At 28.0% G+C, this 23,367-nt stretch overlaps 1 protein-coding gene across 6 annotated transcripts in view; it reads left to right on the forward strand.

Annotated features, from left to right (window-relative positions):
- LOC114124608 (nuclear factor 1 X-type) overlaps nucleotides 1-17,990 on the forward strand; it is a 139,519-nt gene extending 121,529 nt beyond the window's left edge. For all 6 annotated transcript variants that reach the window (XM_050208127.1, XM_050208125.1, XM_050208124.1 and 3 more), the window contains 7 exons: nucleotides 825-953; nucleotides 3,618-3,815; nucleotides 4,638-4,816; nucleotides 6,129-6,237; nucleotides 8,851-9,095; nucleotides 16,108-16,400; nucleotides 17,525-17,990. In XM_050208127.1, the coding sequence (XP_050064084.1) occupies nucleotides 825-953; nucleotides 3,618-3,815; nucleotides 4,638-4,816; nucleotides 6,129-6,237; nucleotides 8,851-9,095; nucleotides 16,108-16,400; nucleotides 17,525-17,672 (1,301 nt within the window). In that variant the 3' untranslated portion in view covers nucleotides 17,673-17,990. The remainder of the gene's footprint in view (nucleotides 1-824; nucleotides 954-3,617; nucleotides 3,816-4,637; nucleotides 4,817-6,128; nucleotides 6,238-8,850; nucleotides 9,096-16,107; nucleotides 16,401-17,524) is intronic.
- The last annotated feature ends 5,377 nt before the right edge of the window (nucleotides 17,991-23,367 follow it).

The following is a 23,367-nucleotide window of genomic DNA, read 5'->3' on the forward strand; positions in this document are numbered from 1 at the left end:
ATAGTGCAATAATATAGTTTATAATATACTATTCGACGGGGTTTACCACAAAATATATGACGATCGACGACGATTATATAGAGATTTGAGAGGGATCGATATTGCAATTTACGAGAGACAGAGACAGTGCTGTAAGAGAGAGTGAGTGAATGAGTCTCCGTGTTCGCCTGATTTTACGGTTAATTCCTATAATGGTCAAAGCGTGCAACCACCCCGAACTCGACGATTTTTAGCTCGCCGTCGTCTTCGGGTCATTGAGCGCACAACTTATTCCTACTGCCTTTTTACCGTGTTCTCGTTTTCGACAAATGCATAAAATAAATCGATGGATCGTACACTGCGATATCGACTTATCTGGTTATGTCTGTCGACTTTATATATATATATATATATAATATACTACTCATAGTGTTAAATAACACTAATGTAGCTGTATAGAACATAAAAATTTGTTTAATTAAAACGAAAACGTTGATTTACTAGGTATGTCAAACGATTTACTATGTTTATTTAATAATACGGGAAATGTAAGCGTTATTATACCTTATATTAAACATTGCGTGATAATATGAACCTCATAAATCTATATAATCTAAACCTTATGGACAGAAATGAATTGCATTAGAAGTTGTATTTATAAATTTAGTAGTTTAGCCGTAATAGTAAATACCTACATTACATTACATTTTTATTATACATAATAATATATCATTTTACGTTTTGATAATATATAGAATATAAATATGTATTTTAACATTTTATAGTGTACCAATAATATGGCGTAGATATTTTTAAACAAATTATCTTAAAATTCTCTTTTACAGCGTCTATAATTCAGAATCCAAACGGTATGCCACCCATGAACATTATCAAAATCGAAAACCCAGGGTATTATTGCAGCAGCTTCACCCCGCCAGGCGACCACTCATCCATCATGGCATCTGGCAGTTACAGTGAGTTTAATATAATATGATATTTTATAAGTATTTATATCCTCTAATTTCAAGTGTTTTTTTTTGCGAGTATACTCTGTTAAGACTAAACAAGTTAAAACCTCCTCATCATCAACATCGCACTGCAAACATTTTAGATCAAATAAACCATTGCGTTGTGTACTGCATGTATACTTAAACTTAAATAACCCAAATAATGACGTATTATAATCATTGTTGTGATAATATTATACTGAGATACACTGTTATAAAATATTTGGAATAATTATCTTATAACAAAAATGTCTTAAAACAAAATATTTTCTAACTGATTCATTTTTAAGTGAGTGTTAAAATTAATGTCGAGTCTTGAGTGTCCAAACGTTTTGCTACAATTATGTTAAGAAAAATACATTATACTAAAATGTTCAAAGAAAGTTGAACGTTTTCAGATAATTTCAATAGAAAAAAAATTCAATTGAAAATATTCAAGCTTACGTCTCTATTAATAGTAAATAGTTGAAAATGATTTTTCTGTCGTCATTAGGCACGATTTTCACAGAGCATATAAATATAGAGTATGCCCTTATGGCTTATATAATATATAATATAGTAGTTTCTCAGTGTATATAATATGTAATGTGTATATCTCGTTCTCTGTCCGGTAAAAGTGTAGTTGCGCTTGTCTCGCGAAAATTAAACGCGTCGGGCTTATAAATGTCGACAACGTAGGTTTAAATAAGTGTGATTTAGGGAAAAATAAAAGTATATTATATTATAGTGAGATGCGTATATTCCAGCCGTCGCGTCGTTTCCTCGCACTTTTCCCACGTCCCAATATATAAGCACAATTATGTAATATATTAAGCGCGTGACACGATAGCTGACGACGTGTTTATCATACGCGTGTATCGATCCGGCGTGTTGCGGTTGGATCGTCCGGGGCGGCGGGAATCTGTATCTATATAATATAGGTATTAAGACGTGTGTATGTGTGTAGATATATCTATATAAAGTGTGCATATACCGCGGTTAAGTCGGAACGATTGTTATCTCGCTCGACCAATAGGTATAATAGTTATATCGTCTGCGCCCATGTACATAATATACGCGTATATATGTATAATAATAATGCACCGTAGTGTGAAAAAAAAAAAAAGAAAAAAAAATGTTTTCAAGATGAAGGATAAATGAACGAGTTCTTCGCATTGTTCGCGATTTCCCTTATTAGGTATCAAAATGGACGATACGCGAAAGCGACCATTTATACAACATATCATATAGGTTATAGGTAGGTACCTTTACGTATATAGGATATAATATATTTTATTATGCTGAGCGCATTATTCGCATTACCCTATACCTCTACCTTGGCAATATTATCTTGTTCGCAATAAATTAACCAGTTGGCTATTAAAACTAGGTGAATATAATAAGATAAATAAATACTAGGTATATTTTATACTACTCAGTTCACATTTTACACATAAATTCTAAAAAAAAAAAAAATCCTTCAATTATTCTACGATATTTACTAATTTGCGATTCAGAGGAAAAACATCAAAAAAAACAGTTAAAAAATTTTTATCGTTACACTACACATTAAGGAAATATATACTTTTAAAATTATTACTGCATAATATATACTAAAATGGGAGATGACACGATTATAATAAAAAACGTAAGATTATAAAATTATTGGTTTATATAATTATATTAAATTGATTCTTATTCCATATCCAAGTGTTAATCTTGCGCGTTTCATTTTGCCGAGTAACGTATTTAAGTAGAAAGGGATGGGGCCAGTTGTTTCCCTAACGCCAAGTTTCGAAATTAGAGGGTGGTGACAATTTATTCTATAAACAATCCAAATTGATAAAATCAATAATAAATTCAGATCACTAACACATTAAAGATTTATTGAAACAGTCAACCATCGCTAGCAATATACTTCGTTAACATATTTTCTGATTTTCTACAACGAAAACCGACTGATATAACCACGTAATTTGTTTTAATACGTCATATTATTTTAAACATAATAAAATATTTGTTGACATAACTGACAAGATATTATAATGTTGGGGTAGGTTATATTATTTTTAGTGGAGAAATGTCGGAATAATTTTATTGTTTCTAATAAAATGTATTGTATATTTCTGAATACGCCACTATTCGTAAAAACAGAATAAATATATTATGGTTCTACGAATCGTGATTTTCCGCTGTTGGATCGGTATGTCGTTGTTGCCTATATATTATGTGTAGCGACCGTTAATGGAAATGGTATGTTTGCGTATTGAACATAGCAGTGTACGTTCCGAGCGATATTAAATTAGAAAGTCACGCGTGTACTCAAACAGTATGGTGAACAAATCATTCTATTAAGTATAGAGATTATAACTTAATACTTAGCTAATCTACGTCTATATAGAGTATAATTGGTTATACTTAAATTTCTATTAAGACTTTATAGTCGTTATAGATTGGCAAAAAAACTTGTAAAAATTCTTTGTAGGTATATATAACATATTATTATTATATGATAGTATACGAGTAGTGCACAGAAAACATTTGCAATGTTTTTTAGAACGTATTCATGTGCCTATATGTACGCATGCAAATGTCATATACACCAATATTCGATGAAAATCAATCATTAATATTTTTTTTTATTATTATTAGGCCCGATGTCGATCCAGAGGACACAAAGCCCATTAAACGAGCCCAGAATCAAAAGAATGCGGAGAATGAGCTCCGCGGAAGATACAGAAATCGATTTAGGTGGTCAGAGGGATAAATCCAGTTCAGAGATCACATATTATGGCCAAAGTCCAGCATCCCTATCTAGTCAAACCAGTTGGCACTCTGACATCGATCATGGTATACTTTTTATCCATTTTTGTTTGTTTTTTTTTTTTTTTAACAGAAAACGTATCATTACTAACATGCAGTTAATATTAATTCATGCATATTAATTGATTAATCGCTGTACTCTTGTTCGTAGTAAATATCAACATATTTAACATGGATATTTTTCATTGAAAATATCCTTGGGCTTGTCAGATTTAGATTGAAAAAAATAATAATTATATTATATTGCTGTACTGTGTATAACAGTTTTCCGAGTTATTTATGCTTGACTATTTAATTTTATAATTAACCTAACCAGTTAAATAATCCACTGTAAAATAAATACTGGCTTTTTCCAGCTAATTTGAAAAATAATACGTTAAATTAAAATCATTTTTATTCATATCTACACAACTGTAGTTAAAGTTAATCAATTTTTTCGTGTTTTATCACTCTTTACACCATAATGATTTCAAATAAAATAAAACAAATAAGTATTATATTACTTTGTTCAATAATTAAGTTGTCTTAAACTAAAATGAAATTATTTAATTATTTAAACCGTTATAGCTAGACACATTAAAGTTGCAATCGCATTATGTATGACCTAGTGGTACCTAATAATTGAAAACAAATTTAACCAACTTCTTATTAATTAAATCAAATTTCTTTTACTAACTTAAAACGTTTAATGTGAAATATATTGTTGTTAACAACTTGCTATAATATAGATAATATAGCTTAACGTTGACTCAACTTAGCTAACACAAGTTAATTTGTCCATTATTGGCATTATTTTTCCACCTCTAAACAACTTCTATTATATTCATAATATTATAAACATTTATATAGGTATTCCTGGCCAACACTCAGGAAGTATAGCGTCCTTAGCGTCTGCCAACTATTACGGTTCCGCGACGTCGGGACCAGAACAACACAGTCCAGCCAAGTACCCGGAGAACGGGCATGATACGCTTTCGGACTTTGTCACATTTGTATGTCAAGAAGCGGAGAGTTCTCAAGGCGCACAGGTATGTAATATCACAACATATTATAAAAAAAATAATATTATGTACTTATTATTATTGTAAACTATGTAATTATTGTACCTCAAAATATTAACGTTTTATGTATGCATATTATTATCATTCAACACTCGATTTTCAATATTACAATACAAGACTTCCATTAGAGCAAAAATATCGAACAAACATATATTATATGCTATAATACTACTCAAGTCACCATATTATATTAAATATATTTTAAATTAACTAAAGCGAGCTTGTGCGTCAATAAAACGCTTGTCATTTTTTATTTTTATATATTTTGTTAACAACAATTTAACTCAAATAATTAGATAATATATATTATGTTCCAAAAATTCCATGTTTCCCCAATAATTATATTTAAAATATTTATTTTCAATGATCATTTATAAAAAAATTCTAATAACTGCATTGAAATTAATTGATTTTTCCATACAATAATAATTAGGGTTATACGAAACTTTTCAAACACGATGTATATTACAATTTTAAAAATATATAATTTTACACTTTCAACCCTTACCTAATAGTTATTGTCAAAGAGTAATATAAGAAAAAAATTCCAGTAATTCATTGTATATTTAACTGATTATCGATTAAAGAAAAAAATTTTCAACGCACATATTATCATATTACTTTAGATCGTTTGGTTGAATTATCTTTCTCCCTTCGTTTTACTTGTTGAGTTTCGTTTGTATAATAATTTTACACGATTATACAATTCATCGGCACCTAAATGTTAAATCTGTGGATATCTGAGTTTTTTTACGATTTATCAAATTGTATTGATGATGATGATAATAAATATTAATGTATAGGTATCTATTTGGAATCAATTCCACTTCCATAAATTAAAACTAATATAATACATGTTTGTTATAATATTATAAAGTTACCCTTTTTATAAATGTCATATATATTGCCATTAGTCATGTATAATATTATGTACATAATGTAGCGAGTATATTATATTGATTTCACCTAATAATAATTATTAATTACCATTTACTGTTTTTTTTATGCCCCACGTAGGGATGGGCCTATGGAAATCAGGTTTTACATTAATTTATACATATTTATACATATATATTATACAGTAAAAATATTTGAAAATCTTAACTTTAGGTTAACACTCAGGTATAATGCCGATTTTGACACCGTTTGTCGTAAAACTTTTGTAATACATTGTATAATATATAGAAATAATCATATTATGTGTAGTCTACAAAATGTATACTATTTCTAATGATGTGTACTAATTCGCATTGTTTTTGTTTTCTCTATTGCATTGTAGGCGGGACCCACGCGGAGTCCAAAAATGGCACAATATTATCCGAGCACCATGCTACCACCTCCCCCTCCACCACCTATGGCGCGGCCAGTAGCTATCATTCGATCTACAGGTAAGTTCTTACACAATTAAATCATTAATACTATAATTTATGTAGAATGTCGAATGAGCGCAAACCGATCAAAATTTGTTCATGGTTAAGGGTGCGTCTTTAATAATTAAATAATACATTCAGTGCTATGAATTTAATGCATTTGCATATGTATTTTTTTTTAAGGCTACACTGTATAAGAAAATAGAATCAGTAAAATCAAACAAAATTTGTTGAGTCATATTTATATATTTTTCAAATACGATATCTTGTTTAGCATACTTTTGTATGTTTTTGAATTAGGGCATATAAGTACATTTTTTCATCACTTTTTCGTATTAATGCTTTTTTTTTTTAATATTAATATTTTTTCGATCATTCGATGAAACTATTGTACTTGTAGTCGGGTATTTATCTTAAATTGTTACTAGATTATTTTGAAATCTAAAAATCCGTGTTTTTTGTATAAATTCGTAATCTTAGATAAAATAGGCCTAACTGGAAGAAAGTATATAATTAAATAATTTAAAATGTATTAATTTTTAATTAAAACATTCTTTTACATATTAGAAAATTTTTAGTACATAACTTTGTACATTGAACACTTTTTAGTATTTAGTGCATTAAATTCATAGCCTTAATGATCTATAATTATAATTCAGATTCCTATAAAATTATAAAGTCTAAAAACTTATATAGATACCTACTACAAATATCTTATTGAGCGTGGTTTAGGTTTATACTGAGTAATTCTTTTATAAAACAACACTCATTATTTCCAAATATATTTTAAGAGGAGCAGTAGACCCATGGGCGCAGCTAGGATTTCAATCAGGGGGGGGGGGGGTAATTAGAACAAATTTATAAAAATTCCAATAATAATTATATATATAAAAAAAATGTTTTAATTTAATTTGAGACGCAGGGATGGGCAAGTGCCCCCTACCCCACCTTCACTACGCCCATGAGTAGACCAATATTTTGAAGTTTTCTTCGTTCAGCCAACCTCTTACTCCACTCGCCTAAACTTTAAATACTTAAACTCATAAACTACTCGCCTGAATTTATATTTATTTATTTTTTATTTAATCTTTATACATCGTAACACTCGCAAAAATATTCTACTTCAGAATATGAAATTAAAAATACATCCTGTACATCCTAACTAGAAATAATGTAAAAAAAATTTTTTTGAAAACGTTAATATATTTTAAATTAATGAGTTACAAAACCTAAATATCACTTTTATTATGTTAAGCAGTATCATATCACTTTGATATTCACGTATAAAAATGGAACACACACAATTTAAAATACAAGCACTTAATTAAAACATGGTGTTCTATTCAACGACTGCAGGGCGGCCACCATTGTAGAACCCCTTTTCGTCTTTTCTTATTTCTTATCTACCTATTGCTATAGCTACTATCTTTTCTATGTCAATAAACATACGTATGTCATTACTGTTGGCCTACTTATATTTACTGACTATGACTTATTGATAAATTAGTTTAAATTAAATAAGTTGTTATTATACATAATTGTTTTCTTAATTTACTTTTATACGTACGTATTTATTGTAAAATACAACAGTATAGGTACTACAGCATTTTTATACTAAAATTCTAGAAAAATTATCATATCGTCTCCTTTAATTTTGCAGTGTATCTGAAACGTAGAAGAATAAGTAGACTATATAGTTGTGTTTCAAAGGTCGCCCGTAATCTCGCGGTCGGCAATCGATTTCGCGGACATGGCACATTGCCACAATAACCGCACACTACGATGCACACGCATGTATTATACACCATGGCTAGGCCTTTTATCGCGTTCTATTTTTCTTACCTTTAAGCATCGTACTCGATCGATAAAATCCACATATCCTATTATTATGTGATAGTAATATTTGCACAGCACAAACAATACATTAAGATGCATACAATAATATGTTTATTAAATACAGTTCGGTATATAGTTCTTAAAATCGGTTTTACAAAAATATAAAATAGATGACGTGAATATTTAATCTAATGTTTATTATACTTGAACAATTTTAATCAATTATAAATATTGAGAAATTAATGTAAATTACTAAAACTTTCAAATTCCCATACCTTATACATATCTTCCAAATCCGTGATCATTGATCGTAGACCTATTATCCTTGTTATGTAACGTTAAATTTTGATTTTACTTCAGCATTTTCAGAAAGATTATCCGCTAAATAATTAATTGTATAAAAAAAAAGAATTTTCATTTGAAAAACTGTCCTGTGGATGCACAGAAGAACGAAAAAGTAGAACAATAAAATCTCGATAATATGTATAATGCATGGTATAATATGGTCTTTAAGTATGTTTAAAAATTCCAAAATTATATTTTGAATAACTGCATATTATTGAAGAGAAAAAAATGGAGTGAGTGATGAGTATGCTCGGTGAATAAACCTAGGATAATTAATATAAAGACCAAGTACTAGGAATTACCTATATATAATATAGGAAATAGATAATATTTTGCAGATATAATAATAATCAATCTGTGGAGAAATAATATTATAACACCGTCATAATATAAATATTGTACCTATTAACAATATCAATAACTGACGTTCAACACACGCGTGGTTTCCAGGTGAGCTGACCATTGCTCCGTCCAACTCGCCACCGACTTCCAACACGCCACCGATGGGCGGCGGAGGTGGCGGTGATGGATCGCCGGGTGGCGGAAGAGATTCCGATCAAAGTCCGCCGCCGATGAGCGGTCAACTTTCCGAGTCACAACTGTCCGGTGGCGGCCGAAGCGTAGTGACCGGCGGCAGCCCGTTTTCCGTGTCTGCCAACCGCGATTACCATTTCTCGCACATACAACACGGCCAGGTACCGTATACGTTCAACTTGCCAGCTCACGATTACAACCCGTCAAATTATTAACGTTTTTATTTTTCTCTTACCATTTTTTTTTTTTTTTTTTGACTTGTTTGTTTGTTTGTTTGTTAGTTTGTTTTTTTATCGTCCGTTTGTTTTCGCGCAATAACAACAATATTTTTTTATAATAAATATATGACCTAACACATCGCCCCAACCCTTTCACCCCGTGTCTGTGACGTATATATTATTTTCATACGTATATGTAAGATTAGGTGGTGCACTATGCTATTATCGTGTCTTATAAGATTTATTTTAACTCAGTCAACTCGTATATTTATCATCATCGGTTATCAATAATTACATAATATTATTATTATAAGCACATCCGGAAATCCGGTGTACCACGGATAGCCCGACCGTCCGAGTCGTGTACCAGCATTATGATGAATACCCACCATCATAATTTGACCAGAATACAATTATTTTTCTCGGACCTAATGATTTACGGAGTTTTGAAACTTTTTTCGTACTCAAATCTGTCGACGCGCTCCATACCACATTTAAACGACCTGTTCAACATTATACAAATACGCACATTATTCTGTATTGTGTGTTCATGTAAATAATATATACGTCGCGTAACCACCAATATAATAATATATTATACGGACGCCGCCCGGAAAAGTGCGTCCCATTTGTCCGTTCGAGCTTTGCTTAGCCGGCAGTATTATAGTTTTGTTGTTGTTGTTATTGTTGTTGTTTTTTTTTTTATCGTTTTTTATTTGTTTTAACCGCACACGGTCCCGAATGCCGTCTGTTTATATATATAATATATACTTACGTCTGTAAAGATTGTGTTTTGATATCAATATTATATCCGGCAAAAATGTGAATTCCATATTGTATTATTTTACATCCGTTTGCGTTTTCACCGCGTTTTGATATGTAAAAAAAACACGTTAGCCCTCCTATAAATACATATATATATATATATATATATATATAATAAAAATAATAATAATTACGATGCATAATTTACCCGCAGTTTAGTAACTTTCATTTTTTCGTTTGTTTCATATATATATAAATTATATTATTATTATCGTGTATAAACTGTGTTCTTTTTGTATAATCGTCGTTAGGATAAACCTTTTTGGTACCTAGTGCATACTGCAACTATAAAAGTATAATTAATAAATAATAATATGTAATATTGTACTTCTGTAAACGTATAAACGTCGTGTACACGCTATATTATAATATTAATATACGAGTGGACCACGAGGTCCATCAATTAATACTAAAATGTGCCATTCTGTTATGTTTTAATAATATTATAACGATGTGAATAAAATTGAATCGATTAATGTAAATTTGAGTGTACATAATATATACTAAAGTGCAATAAATACCCATGGTAGAGTGATGCAATTATTGAATTAGGTATAATACTTATACGTAGTACCTATGTAATATAATATAAAACCTATGTGTTATTATTATTTTTATTCATTATTATTATTATTGTAATATATTTTATAAGTATTATTATACAGTTATTATTATTGTCAGTGCATTATTAGTTGTGTGTGTGTCTAACCTAATATATAGACGACATTGTGAATATGTTTATAATAATATTATTAAATAGATTTTCGACCTTGACTTATATTATAATTTATAATATATGTTTAAGCGGAGTAACTATACATCGTTGTCCCTGTCAAATATATTATAGTTATTATTGTATTATTACACTTCCATTTGTAGCGTTTACACATAGGAAATGAACAAAATTAAACATCAATTATTTTAAAGTCAAATGTTCATCACGACAAATACGTTTATGAGAAAAAATAATATATATATATACATAGTAAGAACTGACTATTAAAACTTCCATATTATTATACTCATAATAGTTCATGTACATTTTTTGTAAAGAAGTAATATTTAAAAAGAAAAAAACATGAAATTTACAAGCATTTGATATTATTCAGTTTTCAATGAATTTGATGTATTTAATGTCATACTTTGCTGATTCGAATATAATTATTTTAAATGTGAAACGATTTTTAGTCAGACTTTAAAAACATTATTTTTGTATAAATTATCTCAGTTCTCTGCAGTAATTGATAATATGTTTAGTCGGCTTAAATAATATGAAAAAATCTTTAAATATTTTACTAATGTTATAATATAATACTTGACTCTAAAAAATGTTGTTATTTATTCTTTAAATTGGATTTTTTTTTTTTGCAAATATAAAACAAAATTTATTTTTTTTTAACTAAAAAATTTACCTCTCACAAAATAATTTTTCTCAATATTTCAGTTTTTAACGATGTTATTTTTAATTTTTTAATATATTTTATTATTCATTATAAGTTACGACATTTAAAAAAATAAACGTTTCACAACAGTGAAATCCTCTTCTATAATATTATCGTGTCTTCTCGTTCGTTCGATTTATCTTGCAAATTAATTCCAATCCAAAAAAATTTAAATACGAAAGATATAAAAAAAAAAAAAAATGAATATCTTGCAAACATGAACCAGAAATTCCAGTTTACTAAAATAATATTATTATAATATATATCATGTAGGTATACAAAGACACTGTTTCGTACGTATTTTTCTTATATATGACTTGGAATATTGATCAAGTGATATTTCGCATACCTACTATGATGAGTATATATATAATATTATATATATTATTATACCTACCTAACAAATCACTTGCATTGCTCGAATGCAGTGCAAATTGTATTTCAATACCAAGTTAAATTAAAAATCGGCTGTCTGACGTTTTATTTATTATGCAATTGAATAATTACAATTATGTTACACGGTTAATACTCAAACTGGTCATACCTGACCATAAAATACTTGGCATATAACTCAAAATGATTGACAAAAAATAAAATATCAAAACAATGTCTTTCTAAGTCTTTGAGAGTTGTTACGGTTTTCGTCTAGTTCGACATTATTTTAAAATGTTTTCGTGAAGCACTTGAACTTAGAAACAGTCGAACTCAGAGTTTTGTATTGTAGGAGTACAGACATCATAATATATTATGCATATAATATACGGCAGAAAATGAAAAGCCGGATCAAACTTCGTGGGCGTTTTCACCGATATTTTTTTATTCATCGTTTACGTGCCAAGGACGGCGTTCCGTCGGCAGTAGGTCGCGCTTGGAGAATTGCATGAAATAATATAATATATCTACGTCATTTTGTATGAACTATGTATCGCATATATTCTATAAAATACAGATAATGATTTATAGTCATATATTTTTATGTCATATGCGCCGTGCAAAATACATTATATAGGCAAAAATATAAATAAATAAATATTTTAAACATAGTATAGTATCGGTTATAATTTATAAATATATCGAGTTTGACACGTATAACGTATATAATAATATTATACTATGCTATGGAGTAGAACGAAGTGACCGAAAAATAAAAATAAAAAACGCGATAAAAGCTCAGTTGAAATTCAAACAATTCGTACTTGATATATTTTAATTTATAGGCATAATATAATTATTAAAATATTTACGATACGCGTACAAACGTAATATTACCATTTCGCACTTAATACACCGTGCCCGTTGCCCATCACTACACAGTACACGTATACGGTATGTGTATTTATACGATATTATTCAATAATATCAGTTCTTGAATTGCGCACACGGACGAGCCGAAGACACCCCGCCCCCTCTTGACCATTCGTTATGTCTACGTAACTATTGAAATAGTTCATTTTCCCTTTATTTTATTTTATGTTTTGCAATTCTACTGCATCCACAGTTAAATAATGTGTGTATGTATATATAGGTATATATGTATATTCAATTTAGAAGATACATTTGAGCGATCAACTATTTTTTATTATTATTATTATTTTTTTTTTCCGTAGTACCTAATATTATTTAGAAAATACATAATAATGTATAATAATTATGATATGTATTATGTTTTGTTATTGTTTCTGTTTGTTAATAGATGTTTGTGTTACGTAATAATTCTTTTGTTTTACTCATTATAATTTATAATTGTATAATATAAATAATTGATTAATATAAAAAAAAAACAACAACAAAATAAACCGTTATAGTGATTATCTAATATTATGATAATAATATTTTATGATACGATACTATGTCGATTATTATATTATTGTTCTGATGAAAATAAACCGCAAAAGTATATATTTATATATTATATAGTATTATATAGTTAGAGTGTAATTGTATAATAGTGCGTTCATTTATGTTTTAATATGCTAATAAGTTTATGTTTATTATTTATATATATATATATATTATATATTATATTGTACCAACATATTATTATATTATTATTATTTTGTAAAACCAATACGTTTTTAACTACCAAAGTATATATATATATATATATATATAATATATAATACTAAATATTTCTTTTTGTATAACTATGTGTAGTAGTGAATAGAATCTGTTTTGTGATATTGAAACTCCTTGTACTGTACATATACATACATAAATACTCATAAAAAATACCGTGTTTTATTGTCTACATGGCTGCGGTAACAAGTCGGTGATACCGATTTCGATTTTTACGAACGAGTCATCTTTAACAAAAAAAAAAAATATCATCGCAACATAATGAGAGATATTGTACACACGCCTGACCCCGATCGCGGGCAATTATTATACAATTGTACTCACACGTACGTACGTTGTATTGCGGTAGTGTGGCGTCGACATCTCTATTCCTGTTTCATTACGCGCTGAGGATCATAATAATTATTATTAGTCTTCATGTCAGCACTTGGCCGAAGGTGCGCCAAGAAGTCGCCGAGATGTAAAAATAAAATAAGATAAAAATTTGTTTTTTCTTCGCGAATATTTGTTCAAAACGGATCTTAATGTTATTATCCAATATAATATACCCGTTATACTGCTAATTTATGTGTTCCGTCGTTATGTGTTTGTGTGTGTTACTTAACCAATAATAATACACGCATATGCGTCTGCAGCTGTAAAATTTCTGCTACTAATGGTTTATTTTTGCCTTTATTTTTACTCTTTTTCAACATTGTAATATTAACGCCACGCGAACAGTATGGTGGATAGACTAAAATAATAATAATTAGGGTTAGGATGTTTTTAACTTTAAAAACTCTTAAAAAATGCATGCAGGTATACTAAAAAAAAATCTGAATACATCCCAAAAATAGTCAAATATTACATTATGATATGGGTTAAAAATTGTATTATTCATTAAAATTATAAACTATACATTTTTAACTGTGAGAAATAACCCTAATGAGTAATGACTAATAATAGCCAGTTTTATCAATATAATTTTATTGATTTTTTAATAATATTGTATGTATATTAGTTTTACTCGTATAAGGTTTTTGAAATGCTTTTTGATATCTCAAATCTGAAATTAAAAAAATTACCACGCAATCTGTAGAATTTCTTCTTCATCATCACCAGGCTTTCAAACTCTTCAAGAGTTTTCGCTGCCATCACCAAATCACTCCACTTCTCTAAAATCTGTAGAATTTACAAATAATAATTATAAATATCTTATATAAAAACCAAAAAATAGTATTTATTCCTAATAATACAATTTAATACAACTGATTTTACATCATACAAAACGAATTATAGCTCAGTCTGAAACAAAAAAAAAAATCATGTAAAATGCATAAACATTCTAACATAATAATGTATTAAAGGGCGCTCCTCACATCTAATAAACATTGATTTCGTTTCCATTACAAAGCTATCGAACAACGTGAATCGATATTCTACATAAATAATATTTGAGCTTCAAAAGATCACCAAACATAAGTTATTTTCCGAGGTTAAAACTAATTTACATAAAATATCCAAAAACACTGAAAATACTTCCTGACGTCCCTATGTAGTACAGGTACCAGCCACCTAGTCGATCCGATTTGAATAAGGCATTCATAGGTAGGTACAATTATCTATAGCTATTTAAATATTTCAAAATAAACTCGTGCATAAATGATTAAATAATTTAATCATGATAGTAAGTACACCTATACTATAGTTTTAAATCAACTATGATGATTGTTGATGTACATTATGTAAAAAATAAAAATATTTAACCCCCCCCCTACAATCAAATCACGTGATATCAATGTACTTGACCATTGTGTATAGTATTTTGCAGATTAAGTTACATAATATTACACGCGAAGAAACCGCTGCAATTTTTTCTTTCGAGATTATTACTTCCGTTTAAAGTACCCATAATAAGTTATTAATTTATAATGTAAAAAACACGAATTAGATTATAATATTGCATTTAATTGTGTCCACATACAATATTAGTCAAGCGTGGATAAAAAAAAACGATCGTCGATAACATTTCCGATATTTCTGAATCGCCGAAATCGACTGTACATATTATCTGCGTAGGTATTATATACATTTACCACGTTATTATTTTTGACAAATACGTTTCAGATTTATTTTAGTATCCTAGATTAATACTACCTTGCCTCAAATCGCACGTGTCAAATGACTAATAATTAAAAAAAAAAAACAAAAACACTTTGCAATGATAATGGCAATGCTTTTTATGTACCTACTTTTTTGCCCACAGACTTTAACGGTCGAACCTGCAACCTAACCAATTATGCCGACTGTGTGTGTGTAGTGTGTGCAATGTGCATAACATTAACAACTACGGGGGCCGAGAAGTTGTTTCCCCTAAACTATATAGGTATTTCATCTATTATCTGCAGAGAAAAATAAAATACGCTAATTGCTTAAAAAATAAAATCGCATCTCTCTGCGGTAATATATGAAAAATATCGCAACGACTTTTCTGACCCACATTGAATATAATACATTAAACATTAATATTACCGCATTGCGGTGCATGACAATATCTTCTATTGTTTTATACCTACTGTTATTATCACCATCGTTCTGTACATGTATGTGTTTGTGTATATATTACACAACAGTTGTTCAGTTATTCGAACATCGGCACTGTGAACACGGTAACCGGAGTGATAAGCCCCACAAACCTGAGCCTTCTATCCAACCCGGGCGGCAGTCCATCGTCGTCTTCGGGCGGTGGCAACGGTGGCGGCGGCGGTAGGTCTCGTGGACATTCGCAAACGACGTTACCGCGGTGGAATACGCAGTGTTCGTCCGGACCACCGTTCATCACACTCGACGAGGACTACATGATGACGCCACTGATGTCCGGCAACGGCGGACAAGTCAATGGCGCCACACTGATTGACGATGGCAAGTATATTTATGTATCTATATTATTAATTGTCGCCACTAAGAGGACATCGGAGGACATAACACTCGTTTATAAAGGTGGACATTAATTATGGGCAGCTAGTTAAAAAGTCTAATAGGTCTTTCAAAAAGTTAATTTATTTATAATTTTTAATTTAATATGTATTTAAAATATTTAAGTATTTGCGTTTTAATTACTTATCTTCTTTTTTTCAAATAAATTGAAAAATAATATGATTGGTGATTATGGTAATTATGGTAATTTGTTTTATCATAAGTACAACACTCATTACGTTATTTCAAAATGTATTAATGTTTTTTTTTTTTTTTTTAATAAAAGTTTATTATCAGGAAATTGTTAATTGTTATCAGCCAATAGGTGTAAAAACTCTAATATTAGGCTTTGACGTCTAACAGTTAAAGGGCAAAAAGCAGAAAAAATAAAATCTAACCATTTCAACCATTAGTTGTGACGAAATAAATAGGTATGATAACAATTTGGTGTTACACATTTCCAAGGTAATACAGGCAGAAGTCTACCACTAGGTACGTTTCATCAATTATTGATATTATATTATTATGAAACTTAAACCTAAGTATCGAAATATAAGCCGATCAAAAGATGCGGAAGTCTACTACTTTTTTATGCGCGTTACTGGACGAAATTCAATTTGTTATGATCATACCGTATAATATGATATACCCATTTATTTCGTCACGTTTCAATGATCAAAAACAACTAGGTATCATACAGTTATTGTATTTTGATCATTATTTTTACACTTGGGAGTGGACAAATTTATTCTGATCAAATTGAACTCTGATAAAATTAAAACTCAAAAAAAAAAAAAACTAAGACAAATGACGTCAATAATAACTTATGACTTGATATGATTGTATAGATGTAATGCCAAATTCATCAAATCATATTCCACCATATTAGGTATAATATAACATAGAAAGACAGGTCATTAAGTAATGTGTATATTATGCAGCTATATTATATTATATGGTTATTAAAATTCGCATTATAATCGTTAAACATAATATGTTGTTTTCGTATTCAGAAAAAAATATTTAATACATACAAACTCGAAATGAATTGGTTTTTGTACGTTTTACAGACAGATACTTTAACAGCGTAGTCCACCAGACGGACGGCATGGATAGGATGGACACAAGTGAATCTCAACACATCCAATCGTCGAATTCAGGTGGTCGTAACACCCCGAACTCGGTTGACGGACAAGACAACATAAGCAAATCGCAGACGTAGCCAATACATTTATGGAAATCGGATATTCTTATTATATAATATAGGCAATTCATTCTAGTTAATTATATTATAATTATTATTATTATTATTATTATTATTATTATTACGATTATTATGGACATTTTCATACGTGTAAAATAAATATCTTATATTACAATTTAAATAAACTTAAAACAAAATAATACTGAATGAACAACTTTATTGTTAGTTTATATAGTCAATAAGGATAATTTATAAAATAAAGTTTAATGTTTTATTGTTTTTTTAAGTAATGAACACAGTTATATTAATTAAATCCATTGTTTTTTAACTAGGCTATATTGAAGTTTGTTTTTTTTCAACAGTTTAATCCGATTAATATATTTACATGGAAACAGCTGGTATGAATTAAAAATGTATATTAATATTGTGTTTGCTTCGAGTAAAAGTATATTAAATTACGTTGGGATATTTTAAATCTTTAAGAAGATATCAGCTCATTGATATTTGATTTTTCTTTCTATGCTTTAATTATCTCATTTGATAAAACAAATTTATATTCATCACATACAATTTTTTACTCTTAACTTTAATATTAGAGTAGAGTAAATTTTATCAATTTTTGAAAAATTAAAAAAAATATTAAATTAACATAAATAAATTATTAAATCTTAATTTAAAATTTTTGATTTTGATAAGAGCGATGGAAGTTTTGATTTTACAATGATGTACAATATTTTTCATTACATTGTTTAGTGTGAATGTGTTTGTGTCTACAATTGCGATTTAGATCAGTACAAAATATGCTTCAACCTTTAACTTCAATACATTTTATGGTAGGAAAGTAGATTTAGCAGTTCTTTGGGGAAAAAAATAGTAGATAGTAATTTTCATAATAATTGAGAACAACTAAAAAAAGGTAGATCAGCGGGTACCGTTCTGCTGTACGGGTATTAGTTGTAAAGTGGATAACTGTGATGAATGTGCAAGGAACAGCGATTCAATAATTTAATCGGTATCCATTGATCCAAAAACTGATTTGGTTAAAATAATCAAAAAATAAATAAATTTTTTTAAAATCTAGAAACTTGTGGGCATCATTTAGAGCTAGCATTTAAGTATTTAAAGTATATTCCTCCTACTGTATCACCTATATGAGAAATAAGCCGAGTAATAGACTGGTCACTGGTAGATTGAACATTAGATGCTCTACTATTCTTGCGTTCATATTTTTAAAATAAGTAGAACATACATTTTATTGTAATTTATAATAATATTTTTTACTATATATAATGATTTAAATTAAATTAAAATAAGATTTTTGCATAATTCTTTTAAAGTTTTTCTTTCTACATTTCAGGATAACCCCGGGATTCCGAGATCAATAGCTAAATATCCCGGAATCCCGAAATTATAATCTCTAAGTATAACTCACCGCAATAAAATCAATTTTTCATTATTTTTGATCGTTATACATATTTTGATATGATGATTTTGTGAGAATCGCTATTTTTTCCTTTCTCTTCAGGAGATACAGCAACAATTTCTTTTCTAATTGGTTCACCAGCTGGACAATAAGAACATCCTGGTGAATCATGTTGTGAAAGAGAAAGAGTTAAGTCATTATTTGTTCCTACAATGAGATTTGTAATCGCTGGTTAAACTGTTGGAGAACTTTTGTTTATGTATTTGGGGTTAAACTTCTGATCCAAATGAGAGCAAACTATTAAAAATATTTTGATTATCTGTTGTTACTGAAGTCTGAAACATTTAAATCAATGGCAGTAGCAGTATTTGAAAGGAACGTTTTATGTTCTTGAAATATGTTGGTATACATTAGATAAATGCCTGTTTCTCTAAAGCCGCTGATAGCTGTTGTCATACTTGATGCTTTTAAATATGCTTTACAAAAAGCGATACAATTTAAAACTAAGTGACAACTCTGTGGTCCTTAAGACATCACTTAACTTCATCACTGTAATATAAACCTAGTGGTTTCATAAAAGCTACATCCAATGGTTAAAGTTTGTGCGTGCAGTAAAATGGAAAGCAATGCAATATAAAACCAGCATCTCTGGTTTTATCTAAAATTTCTAATGATTTAGTACGGGTAGAATAGCCATCAAACAAAACTAAAACTTAATGAAACTTAGATGTCACGAAAAAACTAAAATGTATCAAACCATTTAATAATGTAGTACTTCCAAACAATCTTGATTTTTTTTTGATGTAGGAAGATAATAAAATCCATAATCGTTTAACAAAACATTAAAAAATTCAATAGTTGATTGTAATGTAATTTTTAGTCCTTCTGCTAGATGCTTAGTTAAAAAATCAGGAACATAAATAAAATTATTTTTCAAGTTAAATTTTCATTCCTTTGTCCATTGTAAAACTTCTTTTAAAATGTATTAATACTAGCTGTATAATCAAGTTACAATGTGTTAAAACAAAAAACTAATACAAGTAACATATTATTTCAAAAATACTACAATAAATACGAAAAAAAACATTTAGGTATACAATACTTTGTTGGATCTATCAAGATCTGTTTTGAAAATGTTCATATAGTTTTTATGATTAATTAACATTTAAATATTAATACTAAAACAAAGTAAATGAATAAAACAATATTTCACAAAAAAACAAACATGCAGTTAACAATGCATCCAAATAACAACACAAATACGTATGTATCTTCAGAATTTTTTTTAACTCCTTCGGCAGGGAATTTTTTGTTCAGAGCATCAAATTCATTAATAAAGTAACTTTTATAGTTTCTTCACAGTTTTAAAATTCTAAATAGTTTTTATTTTTATAGAACTGAATTCCTGCTGCCATAGATGCATTGAATAACTAAAAATAATCATAAATCATTATAAATTATTTCATCTCAAAAATATTGTAAGTGATCATAAAAATTATTAATTAGTACTCTTACACACAATGTCACATGTTTTATTTGTATATTATTTTAATGGATATTAACACTTATAATTTAATTTAAGAATACATAAAAATATATTGTTATTGTTATAATTACCTTTATTAAACAATATTTATTATGTAGGTACTAGTAGGTGGTATGAATAGTACATTCAGATAGTAACCTGAACATTATATTTAACCTTCATTTTTAATAAGTTATTTAATTCAAAATGGTGTTTATTTAGATTAGGACACACTTATGTTAAAGAATTGCCTTCATACTTATACACTTTATAATTATGATCCCATTTAATGAATGGTTTTTTTGGATGTATCTGAATTTTATTTTGATATGATTAAAGATATTAGATACTTTAATCTTGTAATTAAATTTAAATTTTAAATAGGTACCTTTAATTGTTTTTTTCTCAAATAATCGATAATGTATTGTTTTCATTAAATGAGGTGGATTAGAAAATACATTTAATATTTTTCGAGATGAGTCATATGGAATCGCAAAATAGTTCTTAAAATCTTCCTCATTAGTACTTATTACCAGTAACTTCCATATAGTAAGATTTGTTATAGTTCCATCGTTTGCTAAACCAACTACTTTACCACCAATATTTTCTAACAATAATATAGATTTAGTAACTAATTTAACAAGATTAGCACCTATAAAATTAAAATAAATCATGTACCTATTAAATATTAATTAATATTTATTTTCATTAAATTATTGATACTTTTGACAGAACCTTTAGAAACAAATACTGCTATAGGCTGAGTAAAATTTTCAGCTAGGCTTTGTCACATCAGCAATAAACCATGGTTTGCTTTTTCAGGACTAGCAGTTTTATGCTTTATTTTATTTCCAAAATCTTCCAATCCAGTACATGTTACAATTCTAGTTTTAACATATTTTATGCTTTCTATTAAAACAAATTAGTCTAAAGAAAGTATTATTTAGAATTTTTTTCTTGTGTTGCCTTCTTTTTAATACAAAACAGAAGCCGCTTGCACCATTCATACATATCACTAAACCAATTATATAACATAAGTTTTATTTATAACTAATATTTCATTTTCTTATTAATACTTTATGATAGTAATACTAATGTTTACAAAATTTAGTATTTTTAAATTAAAATTACCGTTCATTTTCTCGTATGATGTTTAAGCAGTTAATATGATGCCATTCGTCTCTACTATCTACATACTGTTTGTTTCTAGACACTAAATTTATATTCGATAACTCATTGGAGGATTTTGCTAAAATACAAATTTTATTTTGATCAAATTTACTGATAATATATTCCATATCTTGAAAAGAGTTAAGTGAATTATTAGAAAATAGTAAACCAATATCAGATAATGTTACTTTTTGCAATAAATATATATAATTAATCTATGAAATTAATTAAAAATAAAAATTATATTATTTATTAAAATTTCCGCTGTTAAATATATTTTTTTTTACTTTCAATTAATACAAGTTGTTTTTCAATAAACTTCATATATCTAACTGTTTGAAAAAGACCTTAGTTTTTGAAATATAATGCTTTTCAAATAATAATAGGTACTTTGATTTTAAAATACATCAATATCAATAAAACATTTTATTGGTACTTACACTTGTTTATTTAAAACAATACAGAACAGTGTTTTAGTATGTAATATAGGTGCTACATTGTAACAGTTGAAACTGTAAGCTGGAATAATATGCTATTAATAAGTTAACAAAAATGTTACCGAATTAAAAAACATGAAATATAAATTATAATAATATATAAATTATAGAACATACTTTAATCTTTTTCTTTGCTGGAGAAACTGAACTATAGCAATGGTCATGTTTTATAATGAAGTTCTTATACTTTATGACCTAGAGCAATTATAACAAGACTATTTTATCATTGTTTTTTTAAGTTTTCATTTTTTTGGCACACCAAAAGTAGATTTTTCTTCACCAGCAGCACACACAGAGACACAACTCTTCATTTTGATGATAATATTTGTCAATAAAATTTGATTAAATATAATATCATATGTAAATCAGAACACTCAAAAGTCAAAATAATGTAGCATGTATAAAACGTTGAAAATATTGGATTTTTAATAGTGTATGTACTTTTTCACATTTTCATTTTCAAATTTTTATCAATTATTTAAATTTTAAATTAAAAAATTTATTAGTCGATTGACACGATAAATACAGGTTTCACAACGAAGGCAAGATGTTCTGTGACTCAAGAACTGATACTTCACAAAATTGACTTTCAAGGCTCCATGTGAGGAAAATTGTATTTCAGTATCGCCACACGTAGGGAAAATTATTATCATTATCTAAGGAAATAAGTTTTATTTTAAATTATTTCTTTTTCTTATTCTTTTACATTTTTACATGAAATCGAGTATTTAAGTCCACGTATGAATATAATAGTACAATAAGTATAAATATTTAATCATAAATTATTCATATTAAGTATAATAATTTATGTATTATTATTTATTTGCATTAAATACAATACAGTTATATTTATGATAATTGATAATTTTATAATACAAAGACACAATTGTGTTCAACTAATTTTGACAGTTTTTTTTCTTTTTTTTTTTTTTGTGGTTTAATATAATAAATATATATTGTGTCATTCGCATTATTATATAGTACGAAAATATGTTGGTGAGTATGTCAGTTTTGTGTGTCTTATATGGAATATGGGTACCTCAATTATTTTAAAACCAGTCATTATATGTATCTTAAAAAACATATTTCTAAATTATT

This window comes from Aphis gossypii, chromosome X (assembly GCF_020184175.1).
Source record: "Aphis gossypii isolate Hap1 chromosome X, ASM2018417v2, whole genome shotgun sequence".
Taxonomy (NCBI): Eukaryota; Metazoa; Arthropoda; class Insecta; order Hemiptera; family Aphididae; genus Aphis; species Aphis gossypii.